At 51.8% G+C, this 25,629-nt stretch overlaps 1 protein-coding gene across 1 annotated transcript in view; it reads left to right on the top strand.

The window, feature by feature from the left end:
* Positions 1-25,629, top strand: part of LOC144597895 (protein phosphatase 3 catalytic subunit alpha) — a 168,834-nt gene that overhangs the window by 90,086 nt on the left and 53,119 nt on the right. The window contains exon 6 of the mRNA XM_078407663.1: positions 25,269-25,346. Coding sequence (XP_078263789.1) covers positions 25,269-25,346 — 78 coding nt within the window. The remainder of the gene's footprint in view (positions 1-25,268; positions 25,347-25,629) is intronic.

Here is a 25,629-nt window from a genome sequence, read left to right as displayed (position 1 = left end):
TGGGGCGGTGACGTCACCTTTTGTCCTTTATTTGGAAGTGAGATAGTTGGCAACCCTATTGTATGCTCACACTGTGTGTGAATTTTTATCTGGTTCCCCAGTTTTCTCCCGCACTCCAAGGACGTGTGGTTTGTGGTTAATGGACCAGTAAAATGACCCCTCGTGCATAGGATAGTGCTAGTGTACGGGGTGATCACAGGTCAGCATGGACACGGTGGGCCGAAGGACCTTTTTCCGAGCTGTATCTATAGTAAAGTGTACTAAGGCACAGTGAAAACTTTTTTGTTGCGCGCTACCCAGTCAGCAGAAAGACTATACATGATTCCAATCGAGCCGCCCACAGTGTACAGATACAGGATAAAGGGAATAACGTTTTGTGCAAGGTAAAGTCCAGCATTCTGTGTCCATGTTCTCCAGAGATGCTGCCTGACCCGCTGAGTTACTCCAGCACTCTGTGTCCATGTTCTCCAGAGATGCTGCCTGACCCGCTGAGTTACTCCAGCACTCTGTGTCCATGTTCTCCAGAGATGCTGCCTGACCCGCTGAGTTACTCCAGCACTCTGTGTCCATGTTCTCCAGAGATGCTGCCTGACCCGCTGAGTTACTCCAGCACTCTGTGTCCATGTTCTCCAGAGATGCTGCCTGACCCGCTGCGTTACTCCAGCACTCTGTGCTTTGCTGAAGATTCCTGTGTGTGCAACCTCTTGCACACTAATGTGCAACCTCACACATTAATGAAGGCACACTGCATTTCCCCTCTTCAGCACAATCTGTTCTTGCTGTGCGCAAACATTGATACGGAGAACCAAATTATTCTCCATAAAGGGTTATTTTTTTTACAAAGCACAAAAATGTGAGAAACTTAACGCTTCCTGCTTCCATTTGGGAATAATAAATGTTTCAGTAGTTTTGTGAATAAAATGTGCTTTTTTTTTTTCTTCGATAATGTGATTCTTGTGAATAGTGAATAATGGATTCTGTCGCATTGTGGATGCAAGACTGCAGGCTACAGTGAAGTAACAGCATTTACATTCATCAGGAACGCGCGCGGCCTGTGAGAGTGCCAGCGAGCTGCTTTTGCAATTTGATCGGTAGCTTTATTGAGTGGCCTGATGAATGGTGTGGGTGTGGAAGCTGTAATTGGAGGGGAGATGGCTGCAGGTGGAATTATGTTTTCTCTTGAAGCTGCAGACTGCATTGATTTGTAAGCCAGCCGCTTTATTCTAACGAGCTGATTTTTTTCTTTCTCGTCTTCCTCCTCTCCTTGTCTTCTCTCCGTTGGGTGAGGCATTAGGCTGAGGCTCAGAGCAAGACAGAAGTCCATCAGTCATGGGAGCAGAGGTAGTATAAAAAAATAACTGCAGATGCTGCTACAAATCGAAGGTGTTTATTCACAAAGTGCTGGAGTAACTCAGCAGGTCAGGCAGCATCTCAGGAGAGAAGGAATGGGCGACATGGGAGCAGAGGTAGGCCATTTGGCCCGGCGAGTCTTTGGTGAACCTGTGGATAGACAGATTCTTGATTCCTGCGGGCATCAGGGGCTATGGGGAGAAGGCAGGGGAATGGGGTTAGTAGGGAGAGATAGGTCAGCCATGATTGAATGGCGGAGTAGACTTGATGGGCCGAATGGCCTAATTCTACTCCTATTCCTTCATCATCATCGGCGGTCACTGGAAGCGAGTGTGACTGTCCTCTCCATAGGGTCGGACGCCTGTGCGTGACTTTGTTTAACGTGGGGAGACTGGTGCACAGACAGCCACCACACGGTCCTTGACAGATCTGGGTCAGGATCCAGTGGCGTGGAGTCCAAGACGACCGGGGACCCTTTTCTGCCGCAGCCTTCATCCATTCGCCTTCCCAGCCGTTGTGACGCTCCACTAAAGTCAGCCGCCATCCTCCCTCCGCCTGTTCCACCGTTGAGGTCTTGGTTGGATTGCTCTTTGTCAGGGACCTCCCCCTCGACCTTACCGCCATGGGTGACCCTACCAGGAGCGTGGCTCCAGACGGCATCGCTCTCAGGATCTCAGGACCACACGAGCTTCTCCACCACCACAAGCTGACAATCCATGGAGAAGAGCTATTCCTTATGACCTTACGAGTCTACTCCGCCATTCAATCATGGCTGATCTATCTTTCCCTCTCAACCCCATTCTCCTGCCTTCCCCCCGTAACCCCTGACACCCATACTCATCAGGGATCTGTCATTCTCCACCTCAGTTGAGCCATTAAGTGTGTGCTGAAGATCTCATGGTGTTACCCCAGCAAGCAGAGACAGCTCTCCCGCCTGTCCCATCCCATACCTATCCCCCCCGTCATCAGCACTGAAGACAGATGTGATCCTCATCACATTGCCTGTGGGAACTCGCCGTGCACAGTAATCGCTGAGTTTCCTGCATCGGAGATCTCCATGTCTAGGAAAAAAAACTGCAGATGCCGGTTTAAATCGAAGGTAGACACAAAATGCTGGAGTAACTCAGCGGGTCGGTCAGCATCTCGGGAGAGAAGGAATGGGTGACGTTCGGGTCGAGACCCTTCTTCAGACTGATCTCTATGTTTTTATATTTGGTTAACTACGGCTGAGATTATAACAGATGCAGCACAAATGCAAGGCCTTCTGTCAAGTGGCCGTCGTGGTGGCTGTCCCTTGAAGTCGAGGATGATGGTCTACCTTCCATTGTGTTTATGAACTCTCAGGTGGCTTATGAGTCCAATCCTGGCTTTGAAAGCTCTTTGGCATTCAGGGCAGATAATTCCAGATGTCAGATCGGGCTTTGGTTGTTGCTGCCTGCCTCTCCTTCCGTTTCCTTCTCTTCTCTTCTAATTCTGCGCCTCTGTTGGCTTCGAAGGTCGCTGTTCCTTTTTGGATGATGGTTGGCCAGGGTTTCCTGTCCTGGGCATTGGTTTCCCAGTTGCCAATATCAACGTTACATTTCTTCATGCTGGCTTTTACGGCATCTTTGAATCTCTTCTTTTGTCCGCCTCTTTTACGTTTGCCTTCTTTAAGCTGGGAATAGAAGGTTTGCTTTGGAAGATGCTTGTACATGGTACATTGATTAATAGAGTCATACAGCGTGGAAACAGGCCCTTCAGCCCAACTCGCCCACACAGACCGACATGTCCCATCTACACCGTAAACCTATGCCCTCGGTTGCTCAATTCCCCGACTCTGGGAAAGAGACTCTGTGCGTCTACCCGATCTATTCTTCTCATGATTTTATACACCTCCACAAGATCTCACTCCTCATCCTCCTGCGCTACAGGGAACAGAATCCCAACCTGCTCAATCTCTCCCTGTAGCTCATCTTTCACCTCACCCCAGACTCGATTTAATTCTACATTTCCCTTTGCTCTCTTTAGATGCCTTCCAAAAGCTGAAGTTGTGCACACAATCGTTCTGATAGCATCTAAAGTGATGTAGTCATGGCGCTGTACATAGGGTTGCCAACTATCTCACTCCCAAATACGGGGCAAGGTGACGTCACCGCCCCGCTCCCCACGTGACCTCACCCAGCCAGCAGCCACATGCTCCCGCTCCACCAATGGCGACCGCCCGGGCTGGGAGGCAGGTTGCTACGCAACCTCTGTTAGGTGGCGCCTGGGCCTCCGGGCCTACACTGTCCGGAGCTAAAATGTCAGAAACCTAGAGTGTCGGGACCTAAACTGTCAGGACCTACAGCGTCCGGGCCTACAGTGTTGGGCCTACAGCGTCCGGGCCTACAGTGTTGGGCCTACAGCGTCCGGGTCTACAGTGTTGGGCCTACAGCGTCCGGGTCTATAGCCCCCCCCCCCCCCCGGGCCTAATACGGGACAAGGGCGGTCCCGTATGGGACAAACCAATTTAGCCCAAAATATGGGATATACCGGCTAATACAGGACAGTTGGCAACCCTACTCACCCTCAACCCTACTTAACCCTAAAAAAGTTACTCCTCGGTTCCTTTTAAATCTTTCCCCTCTCACCTTAAACTCATGTCCTTGGCATTCATGGCGAGGGGATTTGAGTATAGGAGCAGGGAGGTTCTGCTGCAGTTGTACAGGGCATTGGTGAGACCACACCTGGAGTATTGCGTACAGTTTTGGTCTCCTAATCTGAGGAAAGACATTCTTGCCATAGAGGGAGTACAGAGAAGGTTCACCAGATTGATTCCTAGGATGGCAGGACTTTCATATGAAGAAAGACTGAATAGACTCGGCTTGTACTCGCTGGAATTTAGAAGATTGAGGGGGGATCTTATTGAAACGTACAAAATTCTTAAGGGGTTGGACAGGCTAGATGCAGGAAGATTGTTCCCGATGTTGGGGAAGGCCAGAACAAGGGGTCACAGTTTAAGGATAAGGGGGAAGTCTTTTCGGACCGAGATGAGAACGTTTTTTTTCACACAGAGAATGGTGAATCTGTGGAATTCTCTGCCACAGAAGGTAGTTGAGGCCAGTTCATTGGCTATATTTAAGAGGGAGTTAGATGTGGCCCTTGTGGCTAAAGGGATCAGGGGGTATGGAGAGAAGGCAGGTATGGGATACTGAGTTGGATGATGAGCCATGATCATATTGAATGGCGATGCAGGCTCGAAGGGCCGAATGGCCTACTCCTGCACCTATTTTCTATGTTTCTATGTCCTTTGTTACTCAATTGCCCTACTCTAGGCAAATGACAAGCCTGCTGAACCTCTCCCTATAGCTCAGGCTCTTGAGTCCTGTCAACATCCTCGTAAACCTTTTCTGCACCCTTTCCAGCTTAACAACCACTCCCCTATAACATGGATCAAAACTGAACACAATGTTCTAAATGTGACCACACCAATGTCTTATACAACTGTAACATGACCTCCCAACTCTACACTCAATACTCTGACTGACGAAGGCCAAGGTGCCAAAAGCCTTCTTGACCCACCCTATTTACCTGTGATGCCACTTACAAAAAGGTATGTAGGTGGACTAGGAGATCCCTCTGCTCTACAACACTCCCTAGAGCCCTACCGTTCACTGTGTAGGGCCCTGCCCTTGCCCAAAATGTAACAAACTTCGTTAACCATTCCACAGCCCACCTGCCCAGCGATTCCCGCACACTAACATATACGCACTAGGAAAAACATTACAATTATACCAAGCCATGTATCCTACAAACCTGCACGTCTTTGGAGTGTGGGAGGAAACCAGAGCAACCGGAGAACTTGCATGGTGTACTTATGGTGGGTAGTAAGACCTTAAAATAAATCTTGAGCAAAACATAAATGCTGGAGTTAACTCAGCGGGTCAGGCAGCATCTCTGGAGAACATGGACACAGAGTGCTGGAGTAACTCAGCGGGTCAGGCAGCATCTCTGGAGAACATGGACACAGAGTGCTGGAGTAACTCAGCGGGTCAGGCAGCATCTGTGGAGAACATGGACACAGAGTGCTGGAGTAACTCAGCGGGTCAGGCAGCATCTCTGGAGAACATGGACACAGAGTGCTGGAGTAACTCAGCGGGTCAGGCAGCATCTCTGGAGAACATGGACACAGAGTGCTGGAGTAACTCAGCGGGTCAGGCAGCATCTCTGGAGAAAGGGATCCAATGATGCTGCCTGACCCGTTGAGTTATAGGAGAAGAATTAGGCCATTCGGCCCATCAAGTCTACTCCATTAAATCATGGCCAAACTTTCCCTCTTAACCCCTTTCTCCTGCTTTCCACAACCCCTGATACCTTTATGAAACAAGAATCTGTCAATCCCACTTTAAAAATACCCAATGACATGGCCTCCTCTGTCTCCTATGGCAATGAATTCCACAGATTCACCGCCTAACGGAGGTTGCGTAGCAACCCACCTCCCGGCCCGGGCAGCCGCCATTGGTGGAGCAGGAGCACGTGGCCGCTGGCTGGGTGAGGTCACATGGGGTGGTGACGTCACCTTGTCCCGTATTTGGGAGTGAAGAAGCGTGGACAAGGTGAGCTGAAGGCCCTGTTTCTGTGCATACAGCTCTACGACTCAATGGTGGGTTTATTGTCACATGTGCATAGTGCTAACACGCAGTGAAATTCTTTTCCTTACAAACAGTCCAGGAGAGTATCGCCATGCTCCTGATCCCCGATTAGCAAGTGTACAGATATAGTCCACTGATCCCACATGCAAGAGGCTCCATGTTTTGGCACCATTTTCCAAGTCTAGTCCGCGCTCTAGTTGTTATGAGCGGTGCCCGTTCCAGGCGAGCCCCAGGCTGCTGCAGGGCCTCCAGCCGTCGCCTTCCTTGGACGTGTGGATCGTCCAGTGAACCCACGTCCCTCTCCTCGCCTGTCCACCTTTGTTCCCCGGGGTTCCTCCCACGGCCGGCCTGGAGGGTGCGGTAGGGCAGACCCCTGTTCCCTCTCCTCGCCCCTCGCCCGTCACCACCGGCTCCATCCTCCCTGTCTCTGGTCTTCAGGGGACAGGCAGGGGCTGGCTCGGCGGCTCCCCCTACAGGCCGGGCCCCCCGTGTGCTAGAGCAGGGGTCGGCTCGGCAGCTCCCCCTACAGGCCGGGCCCCCGTGTGCTAGAGCAGGGGTCGGCTCGGCGGCTCCCCCTGCAGGCCGGGCCCCCCGTGTGCTAGAGCAGGGGCCGGCTCGGCGGCTCCCCCTACAGGCCGGGCCCCCGTGTGCTAGAGCAGGGGCCGGCTCGGTGGCTCCCCCTACAGGCCCGGTAGCGCAGCGGTAGAGTTGCTGCTTTACAGCGAATGCAGCGCCGGAGACTCAGGTTCGATCCTGACTACGGGTGCTGTACTGTAAGGAGTTTGGACGTTCTCCCCGTGACCTGCGTGGGTTTTCTCCGAGATCTTCGGTTTCCTCCCACACTCCAAAGACGTACAGGTATGTAGGTTAATTGGCTGGGTAAATGTAAAAATTGTCCCTAGTGGGTGTAGGATAGTGTTAATGTACGGGGATCGCTGGGCGGCACGGACTTGGAGGGCCGAAAAGGCCTGTTTCCGGCTGTATATATATGATATGATATGATATGATAGGCCGGGCCCCCCGTGTGCTAGAGCAGGGGCCGGCTCGGTGGCTCCCCCTACAGGCCGGGTCCCCCGGGTGTTAGAGCAGGGGCCGGCTTGGCGGCTCCCCCTACATCTCCCCCTGAAGCCACAATCTGCCGGGAGACAGGGCCTGGTTCGATCTGTACCGGACACGCTCACTCATTCCCGCAAGCCTTGTTTTCTTAGCAGCCTGGCAACGGAACATCGAGCGTTCAGACTTGAACTCTTCGTGGGTGAGCAAAGGTTCACGTTGAACACAACACTGGAGCTGCTATTCACGTCTGTGACTAACTTAGCGTGGCCTTTCACACGTACAAATCGGAATAGAAAAGATAATTACCATCCCAATCTTTGTATCCCAATCTATCCACCCACCTGCTGTGCACTGAAGGCTTCTTGGGTTGTTCTTAATAACGGCTAATAATAATTGAAGTGGTTCTGCATGTAGATTGGGAAAGGCAAGTGTCTGCTGTCTGAGACGGTCAGGTTGGCCGCTGTCCATGCAGTGAAGCCCAGGTTTACACCCAATGCTGTATCTGCTCACTGCAGATGGGCTGTGGCAACTGATCACTGATCGAGAGGCTGCACAAAGGCAAAGAGGGGGATTTAATTCCATTTAAACCTGATCAGACAATTTCAGCGTTGTTTTAGTTTTAGTTTTAGAGATACAGGGCGGAAATAGACTCTTTGGCCCAGCAGGTCCACGCTGACCAGCGATCACCCCGTACACTAGCTCTATCCTGCACAGTAGAGGTGATTTACAGAAGCCAATTAACCTACAAACCTGCACGTCTTTGGAGTGTGGGAGGAAACCAATGGTTCAATGGTGCTTTTATTGTAACACTAGAAAAGGGTGGACACGTTGGGCCCATACCTCTCCTGCATTGATCTAGCATCCCCCACTACCCACCTCCCCCCTTTCCCCTCCCACTCCCCCTCCCCCCCACTCACCCCTACTCACCCCCACTCACCCACTCCATCCCATCCCCCCCTCAACCCCCCTTATCCCCCCTCACCCACTCCATCCCCCCACAACCCCCTTTATCCCACCCTCCTCCCCTCACCCCCCTTCACCCACTCCATCCCCCTTCCCCACCCCCCCCTCCCTTTTTGCACCATCGCAAAGTGGGAATATCGTAAGTGGAAGCATCGTAAGTCGGGGAGCATCTGTATTAGAACAACGGGCCCCAACTGTGCCGGCGGGGACCCGTTGGGCTCCCATTGTGACGTCGAACACGGAGGTATTACTGCGCGGGTCAGCCAGCATCTCTGGAGAACATGGACACAGAGTGCTGGAGTAACTCAGCGGGTCAGGCAGCATCTCTGGAGAGAAGGAATGGGTGAGGTTTCAGGTGGAGACCCTCCTTGCACCATCCATTGGCGTGTGTGAGAGAATGTTGCCACACTGTGAGAGATGACTCTCGCCCATGGTTAGTGCAATGTTTGATAACTCCAAACGCATGTGTAATCTCAGAGGATACAAATGACGTTGGAGTACCCATGCCTGCTTGCAGTGGCATTCAGTGCGATTACCACTGTGTCGTAAAGCTGCCTCATAGAAACAGGCCAGCGGTAGAGTTGCTGCCTTACAACGAATGCAGCGCCGGAGACCCGGGTTCCATCCTGACTACGGGTGCTGTCTGTACGGAGTTTGCACGTTCTCCCCGTGACCTGCGTGGGTTTTCTCCGAGATCTTCGGTTTCCTCCCACACTCCAAAGACGTGCAGGTTTGTAGGTTAATTGGCTTGGTAAATGTAAAAAAAATTGTCCCTAGTGGGTGTAGGATAGTGTTAATGTGCGGGGATCGCTGGGCGGTGTGGACCCAGTGGGCCGATGATCCTGTTTCCGCGCTGTATCTCTAAACTAAACTAAACAAAACTAAAACTAAGCCCACCGAGTTATTCTCGCACTTTGCGTCTATCTTTGGTATAAACCAGAATCTGCATCTCCCACACACTGCCCATCTTCCCCTCTCACCATCCCTTCCTGTCCCTCAACCCCACCCCCTGTGTTTATCCAGCTGCCTCATAAACCCTTTACTACCGTCTACTTTTAGCCTGTCCTTGGGGGGGAGACCCACCTTCTCCCCACCCTCTGCAGGGAGGAATCTCCTCTGGGATTGATGCCCGATTATCCCGTGTTGATAGTAACCATCCTGTTGTTAGTCGCTATCTTGATCTTCTCGATGACCATCTTGTTTTATGATCCCAGTTTTGGACTATGTACACGTTTAAATAGCTGCGTACTTTGCAGTCAAGCGGAGAGGATGAGGTTGCAAGCTTGTAAAAAGTGTGTGGCCTTCAAATTTGACTACACTTATTGAACACTTTACGCTTCGTAAAGTGACAGAGTCGAGAGTGTTTTATTGTCATACTCGGCCAAGTGGACCCGTTGGGCCCAAACCTCTCCTGCATTGGTGCAGTACCCTCTCCTCCCCCACTCCCCCTCCCCTCTCCCCTCCCCTGCTCTCCCCTCCCCCCTCCCCCTTCCCCCACCCTTCCTCCCCCTCCCCTTTACCTCCCCCCCAAATTCCATCCCCCTCAACCCCCCTTATCCTCCCTCACCCCCCTCCTACCACCCCATACCTCTCTCTCTCCCCCTCCCTAGGAGATAGATTTAAACTTTAAAATGTGCATAACTTAAAAATTATAACACTGATTTCAATGAGACTTCTTCCATTAGCACCAAAGGGACGACGGTGAGTAAGGTGGGCCTAGAATTGTCGCGCTATCGTGTACCGTTTTGGCTGTAGTTCAGGAACAAACAAACAAACAAACAAACAAGAGTTATTATATAGATGTCCCAAAGCAGAACAATGAAATTCTTACTTGCAGCGGCACAACAGATATGTAAACATAATACTCTGTAAATACCATAATAAACAACATTATAAAAAGTACAGAATGTATATAATGTAATATAATATAATGTATATAAAGAATACATTAACAATAATAATGCAACGTTTAAAATAATATCCCAAATCTATGGGAGCCTATTTGGAGGTTGTGGTGTTTAATAGCCTAATGGCTGTAGGGAAGAAGCTGTTCCTGAACCTTCATCCCGATGGCAGGGGTGAAATGAGTGTGTGGCCAGGGTGGTGTGGGTCAGTGAGAGTGTGGCCAGGGTGGTGTGGGTCAGTGAGAGTGTGGCCAGGGTGGTGTGGGTCAGTGAGAGTGTGGCCAGGGTGGTGTGGGTCAGTGAGAGTGGCCAGGGTGGTGTGGGCCAGTGAGAGTGTGGCCAGGGTGGTGTGGGTCTCTGATGATGCTGGCTGCCTTTTTGAGGCAGTGACTCTGGTAGATCTTTTTGTGATGGTTGAGAATTCCAGGCGTGCCGGTCAGAGCACCATCCCGGCAAATGTGTGCCAGGAATGTGCAGGAAACAGGCCCTTCGGCCCACCGAGTCCACGCCGACCAGCGATCACCCCGTACACGAACACTATCCTACACACTAGGGACAATTTACAATTTTTACAGAAGCCAATTAACCTACAAACCTGTACGTTAGATAGAGCTCTAGGGGCTAGCGGAATCAAGGGGTATGGGGAGAAGGCAGGCACAGGTTACTGATGGTGGATGATCAGCCATGATCACCATGAATGGCGGTGCTGGCTCGAAGGGCAAAATGGCCTCCTTCTGCATCTATTTTCTATGTTTCTATGTCTTTGGAGTATGGGAGGAAACCGGTGCATCTGGAGAAAACCCACGCAGGTCACGGGGGAGAACGTGCAAACTCCGTACAGACGGCACCCGTGGTCAGGATCGCTCCTGGGTCTCTGGCGCCACGAGGCAGCAGCTCTACCGCTGCGCCACCGTGCCGCACCTGAATCCTGATGAAAGTAATTAGATCGCTCAGTATTAAGGCTTTTTGTTCCCCTAGTAAGGGACGACGGTGAGTAAGGTGGGCCTAAAATTGTCGCGCTATCGTGTACCGTTTTGGCTGTAGTTCAGGACCAAACAAACAAACAAACAAGAGTTTTAATATATGGATGTCCCAAAACGGAACAATGAAATTCCTCAATGAACAATGGAGACGGCAGCCTTAGACACACCCTGAACAAGCTGGTATCCTGAGCAAGAAACCCTGAGCTGTAGGCAGAGGTTGAGTAGGCTAGGACTCTATTCCTTGGAGCGCAGGAGGATGAGGGGTGATCTTATTGAGGTGTACAAAATGATGAGAGGAATAGATCGGGTAAACGCAGTCTTTTACCCAGAGTAGGAGAATCAGAGGACATGGGTTCAAGGTGAAGGGTTTAAAATGTAATAGGAACCTGAGGGGCAACCTTTTCACACTGAGAGTGGTGGGTGTATGGAACGATCTGCCAGAGGAGGTAGACACACAATGCTGGAGTAACTCAGCAGGTCAGGCAGCATCTCAGGAGAGAAGGAATGGGTGACGTTTCGGGTCGAGACCCTTCTACCGCCCGGGATCGATCCTGACCACGGGTGCTGTCTGTACGGAGTTTGCACCTTCTCCCCGTGACCTTTCTGAAGAAGGGTCTCGACCCGAAACGTCCCCCGTTCCTCCTCTCCCGAGATGCTGTCTGACCCGCTGAGTTACTCCAGCATCTGCAGTTTTGTTCCTGCCAGAGGAGGTAGTTGAGGCAGGGACTGTAACAGCATTTAAAAGACACTTGAACAGGTGCGTGGATAGGAAAAATTGAATTGAATTGAATTTAATTTAATTGAATAAGTTTATTGACCAAGTATGCAGATACAAGGAATGTGCCTTGGTGCTCCGCTCACAAATGACAACAAAAACATACAGTTAACAATTAAGAATAAAGCATAAACACATCAAAATAATAAGGATACAACATTACGGTCTAAACATGTGGGTGAAAACAAACCAGAGCAAAAAAGGGACTACAGACTTTGGTTGTTGAGTAGAACTATCACTCGTGGAAACAAGCTGTTTTATGTCTGGCTGTGGCTGCTTTGACAGTCCGGAGTCGCCTTCCAGAGGGAAGTGCTTCAAAGAATTTGTGGCCATTGCCCGCTCGCTTCCTGGCCCTTGCAGTGTACAGTTTGTCAATGGGGGGAAGGTTGCAGCCAACAACCTTCTCAGCTGTGTGAACGATCCGTTGCAGCCTCCGGATGTGGTGCTTGGTGGCCGAGCCAAACCAGACCATGATGGAGAAGGTGAGGACGGACTCAATGATAGCAGTATAGAATTGGACCATCATTGCCTGTGGCAGATTGTGTTTCCTCAGTTGCCACAGGAAGTACATCCTCTGTTGGGCCTTTTTGACTGTGGAGTCGATGGTGGCCTCCCATTTAAGGTCCCTGGAGATGATAGTTCCAAGGAACTCCACAGATGTAACTGTGGTGTTATTGATGGTGAGTGGGGGGAGGGGAGGGGGATCTCTTCGAAAGTCTACAATCAATTCCACTGTCTTGAGAGCATTGAGCTCCAGGTTGTTGCGATGGCACCAGGACGCCAGCTGTGTCACTTCCCATCTGTAGGCAGATTCCTCCCCATCCTAGATCAGTCCAATCAGGGTTGTGTCATCCGCAAACTTGAGGAGCTTGACAGAGGAGTCTGTGGAGGTGCAGTCGTTGGTGTAGAGAGAGTAAAGGAGAGGGGAGAGTACGCAGCCTTGCGGTGCTCCTATGCTGAGGGTCTGCGGGTCCGAGATGTGCTTTCCCAACCTCACATGCTGCTTCCTGTCCGTCAGGAAGTTGATGATCCACTGACAGAGGGGTTCAGGCACAGTCAGCTGGGAGAGTTTGTAGTGTAGTAGCTCTGGCACAATGGTGTTAAATGCAGAGCTAAAGTCCACAAACAGAATCCTGGCCTGGGTCCCCTTGTGGTCTAGGTGCTGGAGGATGAAGTGCAGGTCTAGATTAACTGTGTCGTCCACCGATCTACTGGCCTGGATTGCAAACTGCAGGGGGTCCAGCAGGGGGTTTGTGATGTTTTTCAGCTGGGCCAGCACTGGTCGTTCAAAGGTCTTCATGACTACAGAGGTCAGTGCGACAGGCCTGTAGACATTAAGACCAGCGATCCTTGTCTGTTTGGGTAGAGGGACAATAGTGGAGACATTGAAGCAGGCAGGGACAGTGCAGGTTTGCAGGGACTGGTTGAAAATGTCTGAGTAGATCGGTGCCAGTTGTTCGGCACAGAGCTTGAGGGTAGAGGGGGAAACATTGTCCGGTCCTGGAGATTTCCGGCTTTTCTGTTTTCTGAATAGCCCGTCCACCTCCGCAATTTCTATTGTTGAACTGGAGTCATTCTGTGAGGATTGCAGAGGGGTGGGGGGGAGGGGGGGGGGAGGAGGGCCAGTCTTTGCAAACTCCAGCCAGTCTCTGAGTAGGTGTGAATTGCTGCATGGGGCGGAGTGGATCGGGACGGATTCCAGCCTTGCAAACTGGAGTCAGTCTTTGAGTACGTGTGAAGTGAAATTTAGAGGTAAATGGGCTAAACGCGAGCATATAGGATGCGTAGATGGGCTAGCTGGGTCAAGCTGCACGAGTTGGCCTAAAGTGCCTGTTTCCGTGCTGCGTGGCTCCAAGCAAAGTGCTGGAGGAACTCGGCGTGTCCGGCAGCATCTGTGGAGGCAATGGGCAGGTGACATTGAAGAGTCCCCACCTTTTTCCTCCACCCATGCTGCCTGACCTGCTGAGACACCAGCCCTGCTTTCCACTCTGTTATCCAGGGTCTGGAGTAAACATGCCTTCCATGGCTCGGCACGGTGGTGCAGCAGGTAGAGCTGCTGCCTCACAGTGCCGGAGACTCGGGATCGATCCTGACCACGGGTGCTGTCTGTACAGAGTTTGCACGTTCTCCCCGTGACCTGCGTGGGTTGTCTCCGGGTGCTCCGGTTTCCTCCCACACTCCCCTACGTACAGGTTTGTAGGTTAATTGGCTGCTGTACATTGAAAATCGTCCCTCGCGTGTGGGATAGTGCTAGTGAACGGGATGATCGCTGGTCGGCACGGACGCGTTGGGCCGAACGGCCTGTTTCCGTGCTGTATCTCTAAAGTAAAATACTAAAGAAGGTAACAACATTTATCCAAGTTCTTGCACATTAACAGTAGATTGCATCCGACTGTGTACTGCTACTAGGGTTGCCAACTGTCCTGTACAAGCCGGGGCATCCCGTATTTTGGGCAAAATTGGTTTGTCCCGTGCGGGACCGCCCTTGTCCCGTATTAAGCCCGGGGGGGGGGCACTGCAGGCCCGGACACTGTATGCCTGGACACTGTAGGCCCGGACACTGTATGCCTGGACACTGTAGGCCCGGACACTGCAGGCCCCGATACTCTTGGCCCGGGGGCCGCTGTAGGCCCAGACGCTGTAGGCCCGGACACTGTAGGCCATGGGGACGCTGTAGGCCTGCGGGACAGTATAGGCTAATGGAGTGTGTTGAGGGAGAGGGGCCGAGTGTGTTCACCTAACGGATGTTGCGTAGCAAGCCACCTCCCGGCCCGGGCGGCCGCCATTGGTGGAGCGGGAGCACATGGCCGCTGGCTGGGTGAGGTCACGTGGGGCGCGGGGCGGTGACGTCACCTTGTCCCGTATTTGTGAGTGAGATAGTTGGCAACCCCTAGCTGCGACTGCAATCCAGGTGGAGCCTCGGCAGCAGTTGTACAGGAGACCTTTGGCAGTGTCGCCTTCTGATGAACGTTTGTAACGCCACACGAACAAACTATTTGCACAGTACCATCAATGAGGTGAAATGCTAATGGCATTTCACAAGCGTGGAGCCAAACAGAACTCGTCACTCAGCCACCACAGGGGACTCGGCTTTTCTGAAGGCTGGCCGTTCTACACCTGGTTTATTGGGCTTGGCGTTGGAGCGTGGCTGCAAGACAGTGCGCCAGAGGTCACGGTCATGTGCGACATCTGTGAGCTGTTGGGCCATGGCACGGTAGCGCAGCGGTAGAGTTGCTGCTTTACAGCGAATGCAGCGCCGGAGACTCAGGTTCGATCCTGACTAAGGGTGCTGCACTGTAAGGAGTTTGTACGTTCTCCCCGTGACCTGCGTGGGTTTTCTCCGAAATCTTCGGTTTCCTCCCACACTCCAAAGACGTACAGGTATGTAGGTTAATTGGCTGGGTAAATGTAAAAATTGTCCCTAGTGGGTGTAGGATAGTGTTAATGTACGGGGATCGCTGGGCGGCACGGACTTGGTGGGCCGAAAAGGCCTGTTTCCGGCTGTATATATATGATATGATAGACAGGACACTAACACCGTATGACTGATGACGGCAGGTCTACGGTTACTATTCTCAAGTGTGTTTTATTGTCGATCGAAGATAGACACATGTGTCCATGTTCTCCAGAGATGCTGCCTGACCCGCTGAGTTACTCCAGCACTCTGTGTCCATGTTGTCCAGAGATGCTGCCTGACCCGCTGAGTTACTCCAGCACTCTGTGTCCATGTTCTCCACAGATGCTGCCTGACCGGCTGCAGCATTTTGTGCCTATTGTTGGTGGGGTGACGGGCCTGTGTCTGCACTGTGTCTCTACCGTGTAAACTCTTTGAGTACTCGGAGTTGTTACTGGGCAGAGTCTGTTTACCAGCTCCCCAGAGAGGCTGCAGCTTATAACCATATAACCATATAACAACTACAGTACGGAAACAGGCCCGTTCGGCCCTACCAGTCCACGCCGACCACTCTCTCTGACCTAGTCTCATCTACCTGCTCTCAGACCATAACCCTCTAATCCCCTCTTATCCATATACCTATCCAATTTACTCTTAAATAATAAAATCAAGCCTGCCTCCATCACTTCCACCGGAAGCCCATTCCATACAGCCACCACCCTCTGAGTAAAGAAGTTACCCCTCATGTTACCCATAAACTTTTGTCCCTCAATTCTGAAGCTATGTCCCCTTGTTGGAATCTTCCCCAATCTCAAAGGGAAAAGCCTACCCACGTCAACTCTGTCCGTCCCTCTTAAAATTTAAAAAACCTCTATCAAGTCCCCCCTTAACCTTCTACGCTCCAAAGAATAAAGACCCAACCTGTTCAACCTCTCTCTGTAGCTTAAGTGCTGGAACCCTGGCAACATTCTAGTAAATCTCCTCTGTACCCTCTCCATTTTGTCGACATCCTTCCTATAATTTGGCGACCAGAACTGCACACCATACTCCAGATTCGGCCTCACCAATGCCCTGTACAATTTTAACATTACATCCCAACTTCTATATTCGATGCTCTGATTTATAAAGGCAAGCATACCAAACGCCTTCTTCACCACCCTATCCACATGAGATTCCACCTTCAGGGAACAATGCACAGTTATTCCCAGATCCCTCTGTTCCACTGCATTCCTCAATTCCCTACCATTTACCCTGTACGTCCTATTTTGATTTGTCCTACCAAAATGCAGCACCTCACACTTATCAGCATTAAACTCCATCTGCCATCTTTCAGCCACCCTTCCAAAAGGCCCAAGTCATATCATATCATATCATATCATATATATACAGCCGGAAACAGGCCTTTTCGGCCCTCCAAGTCCGTGCCGCCCAGTGATCCCCGTACATTAACACTATCCTACACCGACTAGGGACAATTTTTTTAAAAACATTTACCCAGCCAATTAGCCTACATACCTGTACGTCTTTGGAGTGTGGGAGGAAACCGAAGATCTCGGAGAAAACCCACGCAGGTTCACGGGGAGAACGTACAAACTCCTTACAGTGCAGCACCCGTAGTCAGGATCGAACCTGAGTCTCCGGCGCTGCATTCGCTGTAAAGCAGCAACTCTACCGCTGCGCCACCGTGCCGCCCAAAGTCTCTCTGTAGACTTTGAAACTCTACTTCATTATTGGCTTGTCATTGTTTTGCCGCGGACATTGTTGATTCCACTGCCACGCCCAGCCATAGGCAACCTTCCAGTTGGTCATAAACAACGTATTTTGTGAAAATCTGTCAAAAACCTGCAGTTGCTGGAAATCCGAAATAAAGTAACAAATGCTGGATTCACTGGGCAACGAAACGTGACGATCGACTGAAAGATATTAGTGTTTCTTTACACTGTGAAACTTTAGAGATGCAGCGTGGGAACAGGCCCTTCGGCCCACCTAGTCCATGCCGACCAGTGGTCGGTACACTAGCGCTCTCCTGCACACACTGGACAATTTACAATTTGCAGAAGTCAATTAACTTACAAACCTGCACGTCTTTGGAGTGTGGGAGTAAACCGGAGCGCCCGGAGATGGGTGTGTGGAGCGAGCTGCCAGAGGAGGTAGTTGAGGCAGGAACTATCGCAATGTTTAAGAAACATTTAGACAGGTATGAGGATAGGACAGATTTTGAGGGTTTTGGGGCTAACGCAGTGGGACTCGTGTAGATGGGGCATGTTGATGAGTGTGGGTAAGTTGGGCTGAAGGAGCTGTTTCTGTGCTGTGTGACTCCACGACTAAATCGGCCGTGGGTATTTCAGCGGTGTGTACATTTTGTTTTTGACTGGTTTGAATGTGATTGTACGCTGTGAATGATGCGACACATCTCCACAGGACTGGGCAGTGAGTAGGGTTGCCAACTTTCTCACTCCCAAATAAGGGACAAGGTGATGTCACCGCCCCGCACACCACGTGACCTCACCCAGCCAGCGGCCACGTGCTTCCACTCCACCAATGGCAGCCGCCCGGGCCGGGAGGCGGATTGCTACGCAACCTCTGTTAGGCGGCCTCCGGGCCTACACTGTCCGTGCCTACAGCGGCCCCCGGGTCTACAGTGCCCCGCCTATATCAAAAATCTTCTAACCCACCACTTTATCTCCAGGTCCCTCAGGTTGGCCGACTTGGGGCTACTGACTATCCCGCGGTCTAGGCTTAAGCTCAGGGGTGACCGCGCTTTTGCGGTTGCAGCTCCTAGACTGTGGAACAGCATCCCTCTCCCCATCAGAACTGCCCCCTCCATCCACGCCTTTGTCCAGGCTCTAAACCTATTTCTACTCCCTAGCGTTTGAGGCTCTCTGAGGGGGCTCTGTGAACTGTTTATGTATGTGCTGTTTTTGTATGTTCATTCTTAGTACCTGAACTGATGTACAGCACTTTGGTCAATGTGGGTTGTTTTTAAATGAGCTATACAAATAAAATTGACTTGACTTGACTACAGTTTCCAGGCCTACAGTGTCCGGGCCTAGAGCGGCCCCCGGGCCTACAGTGTCCGGGCCTACAGCGGCCCCCGGGCCTACAGTGTCTGGGCCTACAGTGGGCCCCGGGCCTACAGTGTCCGGACCTACAATGTCTGGGCCTACAGTGGCCCCCGAGCCTACAGTGTCTGGGCCTACAGTGGCTCCCGAGCCTACAGTGTCTGGGCCTGCAGCGGCCCTCCGGCCTAATACGGTACAAGGGCGGTCCCGTACGGGCCAAACCAATTCAGCCCAATTTACGGGATGTCCCGGCTAATACGGGACAGTTGGCAATCCTATCAGCGAGAGATGGTGGCCATGTTGCAGCTCTCCATCTGCGGCTGGGTCAGGGCACCTGAACCCTCAGCTCCAGCACAATCCGTCAGCCTCAGAGCAACGTCGGCCGACGGAGACAGAGAGTCACAGAGCTGTACAGCACAGGCCCTTCGGCCCTCCTCGTCCATGCCAGACAGGTTGGCATTCCGAGCTAGGCCCATCTGGCCCACAGCCCTTTAAACCGTCAACTCATCTTTTTGGGCGGTCACGGTGGTGCAGCGGTAGAGTTGCTGCCTTACAGCAAATGCAGCGCCGGAGACCCGGGTTCCATCCCGACTACGGGTGCTGTCTGTACGGAGTTTGTACGTTCTCCCCGTGACCTGCGTGGGTTTTCTCCGATATCTTCGGTTTCCTCCCACACTCCAAAGACGTGCAGGTTTGTAGGTTAATTGGCTTGGTAAATGTAAAAACTATCCCTAGTGGGTATAGGATAGTGTTAATGTGCAGGGATCGCTGGTCGGCGCGGACCAGGTGGGCCGAAGGGCCTGTTTCCGCGCTGTATCTCTAAACTAAACTAAACTGTCAGGTCTGGGGTTCTATCCGAAGAGAGACGCTGCACTGATCCAGGCCCTTCAGCCCATCAAGTTTATGCCAAACCATCAACCATCAACCATCCATTTACACTATCCCGTGTTAACCTCATTTAGTTTTGTTCCCCCCCCCCCCCCACCAACTCTTCCTAATTCTACCTTCTATCTTTAGACTTTAGGGATACAGCACAGAAGCAGGTCATTCAGCCCACCGAGTCCACACCAACCACTCCGTACACCAGTCAATTAACCTACAAACCTGTGTAGATTCCTACAGTTCCTACAAACCTGTACATCATTGGAATGTGGGAAGGAAACCGGAGCACCCGGAGAAACCCCACGTGGTCACGGGGAGAGCGTGCAAACTCCGCACAGACAGCGCCCGAGGTGAAGATGGAACCCGGGTCTCTGGCGCTGTCTGTGAGGCAGCAACCCTGCCGCTGTGACGCCCTTTTAGGAACGTGCTTGGCTTTCAACACAAGGTTCTCTGTGGTTCCAGCCAGAGACCAGGTCATTAGCTTTCAAATCAATTCAATTTAATTATAATAATTGTTGAATATATACAATAAAATGCAATCAATGATAGAGGCATTAAGGTGAATGGCTTCCATCGACCAGGTGCATGCAGTCAGATGCAAAGATCAGTGAGGGCAGCAGCACAAAGGCACACGAACCTGAAATACACTCTGGTAAATACCGCAGGACATCACTGTGGAGTTGCTGCCTTACAGCGCTTACAGCGCTTACAGCGCCGGAGACCCGGGTTCCATCCCGACTACGGGTGCTGTCTGTATGGAGTTTGTACGTTCTCCCCGTGACCTGTGTGAAGGGTTGCCAACTGTCCCGTATTAGCCGGGACCTCCCGTATTTTGGGCAAAATTGGTTTGTCCCGTATGGGACCACCCTTGTCCTGTATTAGGCCCGGGGTGCGCTGTAGGCCCAGACACTGTAGGCCAGGACGCTGTAGGCCTGGACACTGTAGTCCCGGACAGTGTAGGCCCGGACGTCGCCTAACGGAGGTTGCGTAGCAACCCGCCTCCCGGCCCGGGCGGCCACCATTAGTGGAATGGGAGCACGTGGCTGCTGGCTGGGTGAGGTCACGAGGGGCGCGAGGCGGTGACGTCACCTTGTCCCTTATTTGGGAGTGAGATTGTTGGCTCCTCTACCTGCGTGGGTTTTCTCCGGGATCTTCGGTTACCTTCCACACTCCAAAGACGTACAGGTTTGTAGAATAATTGGCTTGGTATAAGTGTCAAAATTGTCCATGATGTGTGTGTGCGTTAAGATGCAGAGCTAACTGGTCGGTGTAGATTCGGTGGGCCGAAGGGCTTTCTTCCGTGCTGTATCTCTAACCTAAACTAAACTAAACTCAACCTCCGTACAGACAGCGCCCGTAGTCAGGATCAAACTCCACTCTCTGGCTTTGTAACAGTCAAGTGTTTTATTGTCATATGTCCCAGACAGAACAATGAAACTCTTACTTGCAGCAGCACAACAGAATATTTCAAGATAGTACATTGTAAACACTATAATAAACGAGAAGACATCGTTCAGTCTGCAACTCTGTGCCACCCCATTGTCATGGGCTCGTTCTGTGAACAGGGCCAGTTCGCAAACGCAGGCTCGGCGATCGCTTCGCTCAACACCTGCGCTCAGTCCGCCTTAACCAACCTGATCTCCCGGTGGTTGAGCACTTCAACTCCCACTCCCAGTCTGACCTTTCTGTCATGGGCCTCCTCCAGTGCCATAGTGAGGCCCACCGGAAATTGGAGGAACAGCACCTCATATTTCGCCTGGGCAGCTTGCAGCCCAGTGGTATGAACATTGACTTCTCCAACTTTAGATAGTTCCTCTGTCCCTCTCTTCCCCTCCCCCTTCTCCCCAGATCTCCCACTGTCTTCCTGTCTCCACCTATATCCTTCCTTTGTCCCACCCCCCTGATATCAGTCTGAAGAAGGGTCTCGACCCGAAACATCACCCATTCCTTCTCTCCTGAGATGCTGCCTGACCCGCTGAGTTACTCCAGCATTTTGTGAACAGGGCCAGTTGTAAGATCAGTCCTGCAACGGGTTGCAGCATTCTGTGCCGGTTCCAACACAGAAGCTGGCCTTCCCTTCACCACATCTTATCTGCAGCAGCATTCAGCACTTCCCCACGGCCAGGAAATCCTGCAGGAGCAGACAATCGCTGGAGACAACAGGACCACCCGTCCCTGGTGGTCACATCCCACACCGGGGCAGCGTGGACTCTGCACATTTAGCTTCGAGAAACGAGTGATTGCTTTAAATGATCTTTAGGCTTTTTTAGTTTTGGTTTAGTTTAGAGATACAGCGGAAACAGGCCCTTTCGGCCCACCGGGTCCGTGCTAGGGACTCGAGGGACAATTGTCCCTACCCACTCGGGACAATTTTTACGTTTACCAAGCCAATTAACCTACAAACCTGTACGTCTTTGGAGTGTGGGAGCAAACCGAAGATCTCAGAGAAAACCCACGCAGGTCACGGGGAGAACGTACAGACAGCACCCGTAGTCGGGATGGAACCCGGGTCTCCGGCGCTGCATTGCACTGTAAGGCAGCAACTCTACCGCTGCCCTCAGATACAGTGTGGAAACAGGCCCTTCGGAACACCGAGTCCACCCCGCCCAGCAATCACCAGTACACTAGCACTATCCTACATACTAGGGACAGTTTAGATTTTACAGACTTCAATCAACCTACAGACCTGCACGTTTTCGGAGTGTGGGAGGAAACCGAAGATCTTGCTGACAGCACCCGTAGTCGGGATGGAACCCGGGTCTCTGGCGCTGTGAGGCAGCAGCAACTCTACCACTGCGCCACAGTGAGATTGTGGAGTAGTTGTGGGTGACACAGGGTGGTTGCAGAGTGGTGGGCTGCATGGACCTGTAGATCTGTGGAATTCATTGCCACAGATGGCTGTGGAGGCCAAGTCAGCGGATATTTTTAAGGCGGAGATAGATAGATTCTTGATTAGCACGGGTGTCAGGGGGTTATGGGGAGAAGGCAGGAGAATGGGGATGGGAGGGAGAGATAGATCAGCCATGATTGAATGGTGGAGTAGACAATGGGCCAAATGGCCTCATTCGACTATCACTTACGAACTTCTGAATAGCTGTTTGCGTCCATAGCTCTCTCTCTCACTCTGGACAGTGGGAATCAGCTAGTGGAGGATCTGTGAATTAGCTTTCATTTTTACCCTGATATCTTTGTCACTCTTTGTGCTTTGTGAAGTCCTTATGTGGTAACGAGGGCATCGAGTGCATTGGGGAAACAGCTGAGTGTATTCTCAGGCTGAATCAACCAACTGGACCAGTGTGAAGTGTTGGAGTAAACATAGAAAATAGGTGCAGGAGTAGGCCATTCGGCCCTTCGAGCCTGCACCGCCATTCAATATGATCATGGCTCTTACCAGAAGCGTCAAAGGCCACTGCCAAGCTATGTTTAATCACACAGCGTGGAAACAGGCCCTTCACCCCAATTTGTCCACACCGACCAACATGCCCCATCTGCACTAGTCCCACCTGCCTCTAAACCTATCCTACCCATGTACCTGTCCAAAGTACCCGCCTCAACTACCTCCTCTGGCAGCTCGTTCCATCCAGCGAGATGGAAAACCATACAGACGCAGCAAATAAACAGGCCCAAACAGGCCCATCAAGTCTGTGTCAACCACAATCACCTGTACACTAGTTCTATCGTACACAACAGGGACAATGAACAGAGGCCAATCAACCTCCAAACCTGCACGTCTTTGGAGTGTGGGTGGAAACCAGAGCGCCTGGGGGAAAACCCACAAGGTCACAGGGGGAACGTGCAAACTCCGTACAGACAGCACCCGTAGTCAGGATGGAACCTGGGTCTCCGCCACTGTAAAATAGCTGCGCCACCGTGTCGCGCAATGGGGTTGCACTGGATGGAGGGTGATTCCAGTGTAGGAGGTGCACTGGGTGAGAAGTGATCCCCGAGTAGGTTTACTGGATGGGGGTAACCCCAGAGTAGGAGAGGGTGCACTGAATGGAGGTGATTCCAGAGTAGTGGGTGCATTGGATGGAGGTGATTCCAGAGTAGTGGGTGCAGTGGATGAGGGGTGATCCCAGAGTAGGAGAGGGTGCACTGGGTGTATCTGTGTAGGAGGGTGCACTGGATAGAGGTGATCCCAGTTTAAGACGGTGCACTGGATGAAGGGAGATCCCAGAGTAAGAGAAGGTGCACTGGATGAGATCCCAGTGTAGGAGGGTGCACTGGATTGAGGGTGATCCCAGTGTAGGAGGTTGCACTGGATGGAGGTGATCCCAGAGTAGGAGGGGGTGCACTGGATGTGATCCCAGAGTAGGAGGGGGTGCACTGGATGAGGGGTGATCCCACAGTAAGAAAGGGTGCACTGGATGAGGTGCTCCCAGAGTAGGGGGTGCACTGGATCGAGGATGATCCCAGAGTAGGGGGTGCACTGGATGGAGGATGATCCCAGAGTAGGAGAGGATGCACTGGATGTAGGGTGATCCCAGAGTAGGAGGATGCACTGTATGTAGGGTGATCCCAGAGTAGGATGCACTGGATGGAGGGTGATCCCAGAGTAAGAGTGGGTGCACTGGATGGAGGGTGATCCCAGAGTAGGAGAGGATGCACTGGATGTAGGGTGATCCCAGAGTAGGATGCACTGGATGGAGGGTGATCCCAGAGTAGGAGAGATGCACTGGATGTAGGGTGATCCCAGAGTAGGACGCACTGGATGGAGGGTGATCCCAGAGTAAGAGTGGGTGCACTGGATGGAGGGTGATCCCAGAGTAGGATGCACTGGATGGAGGGTGATCCCAGAGTAGGATGCACTGGATGGAGGGTGATCCCAGAGTAAGAGTGGGTGCACTGGATGGAGGGTGATCCCAGAGTAGGAGAGGATGCACTGGATGGAGGGTGATCACAGAGTAGGAGGATGCACTGGATGGAGGATGATCCCAGAGTAGGGGGTGCACTGGATGGAGGATGATCCCAGAGTAGGGAGTGCACTGGATGGAGGGTGATCCCAGAGAGGGTGCACTGGATGGAGGGTGATCCCAGAGTAGGAGAGGATGCACTGGATGGAGGATGATCCCAGAGTAGGAGAGCATGCACTGGATGGAGGGTGATCCCAGAGTAGGAGGATGCACTGGATGGAGGGTGATCCCAGAGTAGGACGGGGTGCACTGGATGAGGGGTGATCGCAGTGAATCACAGTGACCCAGTAATTGTGAGAGTCCATGAATGAGATGGCCCCCTGGTTGTGATGGGAAGCAAAGGAGTGGAGAGCTGTTGGCTGGGCACAGCTTTGTGTATCTCTGTCAGCCACAGGCGGCAGGGACACTGGAAGAAGGATTGTCATGGTCCGTTACTGAAGGTGGGGAGTGACACGTCAAGTGGCTGCAGGCCCTTCAGCTCCATGACATGGGGGGCAAGTTACTGGAGAATTTGGGATAGGCAGGAACCTATCAGTCAGATCCTGCCTCACTCATTTGGTCGAGTATCTGACGTGATCATGATGAAGATAAAATGTATTAAAAAGGAACCGCAGATGCTGGTTTATACCACTGTGGAGTTTAGTTTAGAGATACACTGTGGGAACAGGCCATCACCCCGTAGACTAACACTGCACTTGCACACTCCGTACCATTTACAGAAGCCAATTAACCTACAAACCTGCACGTCTTTGGAGTGAGGGAGGAAACCGGAGCACCCGGAGAGAACCCACGAGGTCACAGGGAGAACGTAAAGCTCTGTACAGCCAGCACCTACAGTCAGGATCGAACTCGGTTCTCCAGCACTGTGAGGCAGCAAGCAACTGTACTGCCCGTGCACAAAGTGGACCCAAAATGCTGGAGTAACTCAGCGGGCGGGGCCAGGCAGCATCTCCGGAGATAAAGGATAGGAACCCTCCCTCAGAATCCTCCTTTCGGAGTCTGAAGAAGGGTCCCGACCCGAGACGTCACCTATTCCTGATCTCCCGAAATGCTGGCTGACCTGCTGAGTGACTCCAGCACTTCTTGTCAATCCTTGGTGTAAACCAGCATCTGCAGTTCTTCGTTGTTTTACTTTCCATGAAGTGGCCACTGTGTTTCCCACATTCACAACATGACCAGACTGCACGAGCATTTCCTAACATCTTAAGGTGATTGCAGTTGCTGTGGAGATAAAATGATCTCTTTCAACCCCTCTGCATCAACTTGTGTTTATCCAGCTTCCCTTTACACACATTGATGTTGCTTGCAATGGTTAAGAATCTTGTCGAAAGCTAATGATACCAGTGTTTGATGCGTTGACTCTGTTTGTTTTCCAGTTATCCAGCCGTGTGCGATTTCCTACAGCACAATAATTTATTATCAGTAATCCGAGCTCACGAGGCACAGGATGCCGGGTAGGTGCTTGTTTGTATCTCAAAAAAATAATTCTCGCTGTTGACATTGAATGTTTAATTCCCGTGCATTAAAAAGCAAACTCTGTGTGCAGTGGTGATGGTCTTTGTGGAACCACAAGTTCATAAGGTCATAAGTGGTTTTTACGAGGATGTTGCCAGGACTAGAGGGTGTGAGCTATTGGGAGAGGTTGAGCAGGCTGGGTCTCTATTCCATGGAGCGCAGGAGAATGAGGGGAGATCTTATAGAGGTGTACAAAATCATGAGAGGAATAGATCGGGTAGA

The sequence above is a fragment of the Rhinoraja longicauda genome, chromosome 1 (genome assembly GCF_053455715.1).
Source record: "Rhinoraja longicauda isolate Sanriku21f chromosome 1, sRhiLon1.1, whole genome shotgun sequence".
NCBI classification, from domain to species: domain Eukaryota; kingdom Metazoa; phylum Chordata; class Chondrichthyes; order Rajiformes; family Arhynchobatidae; genus Rhinoraja; species Rhinoraja longicauda.
Note: the sequence above shows the minus strand (reverse complement) of the source record. Positions and strands in the feature narration are given on the sequence as shown.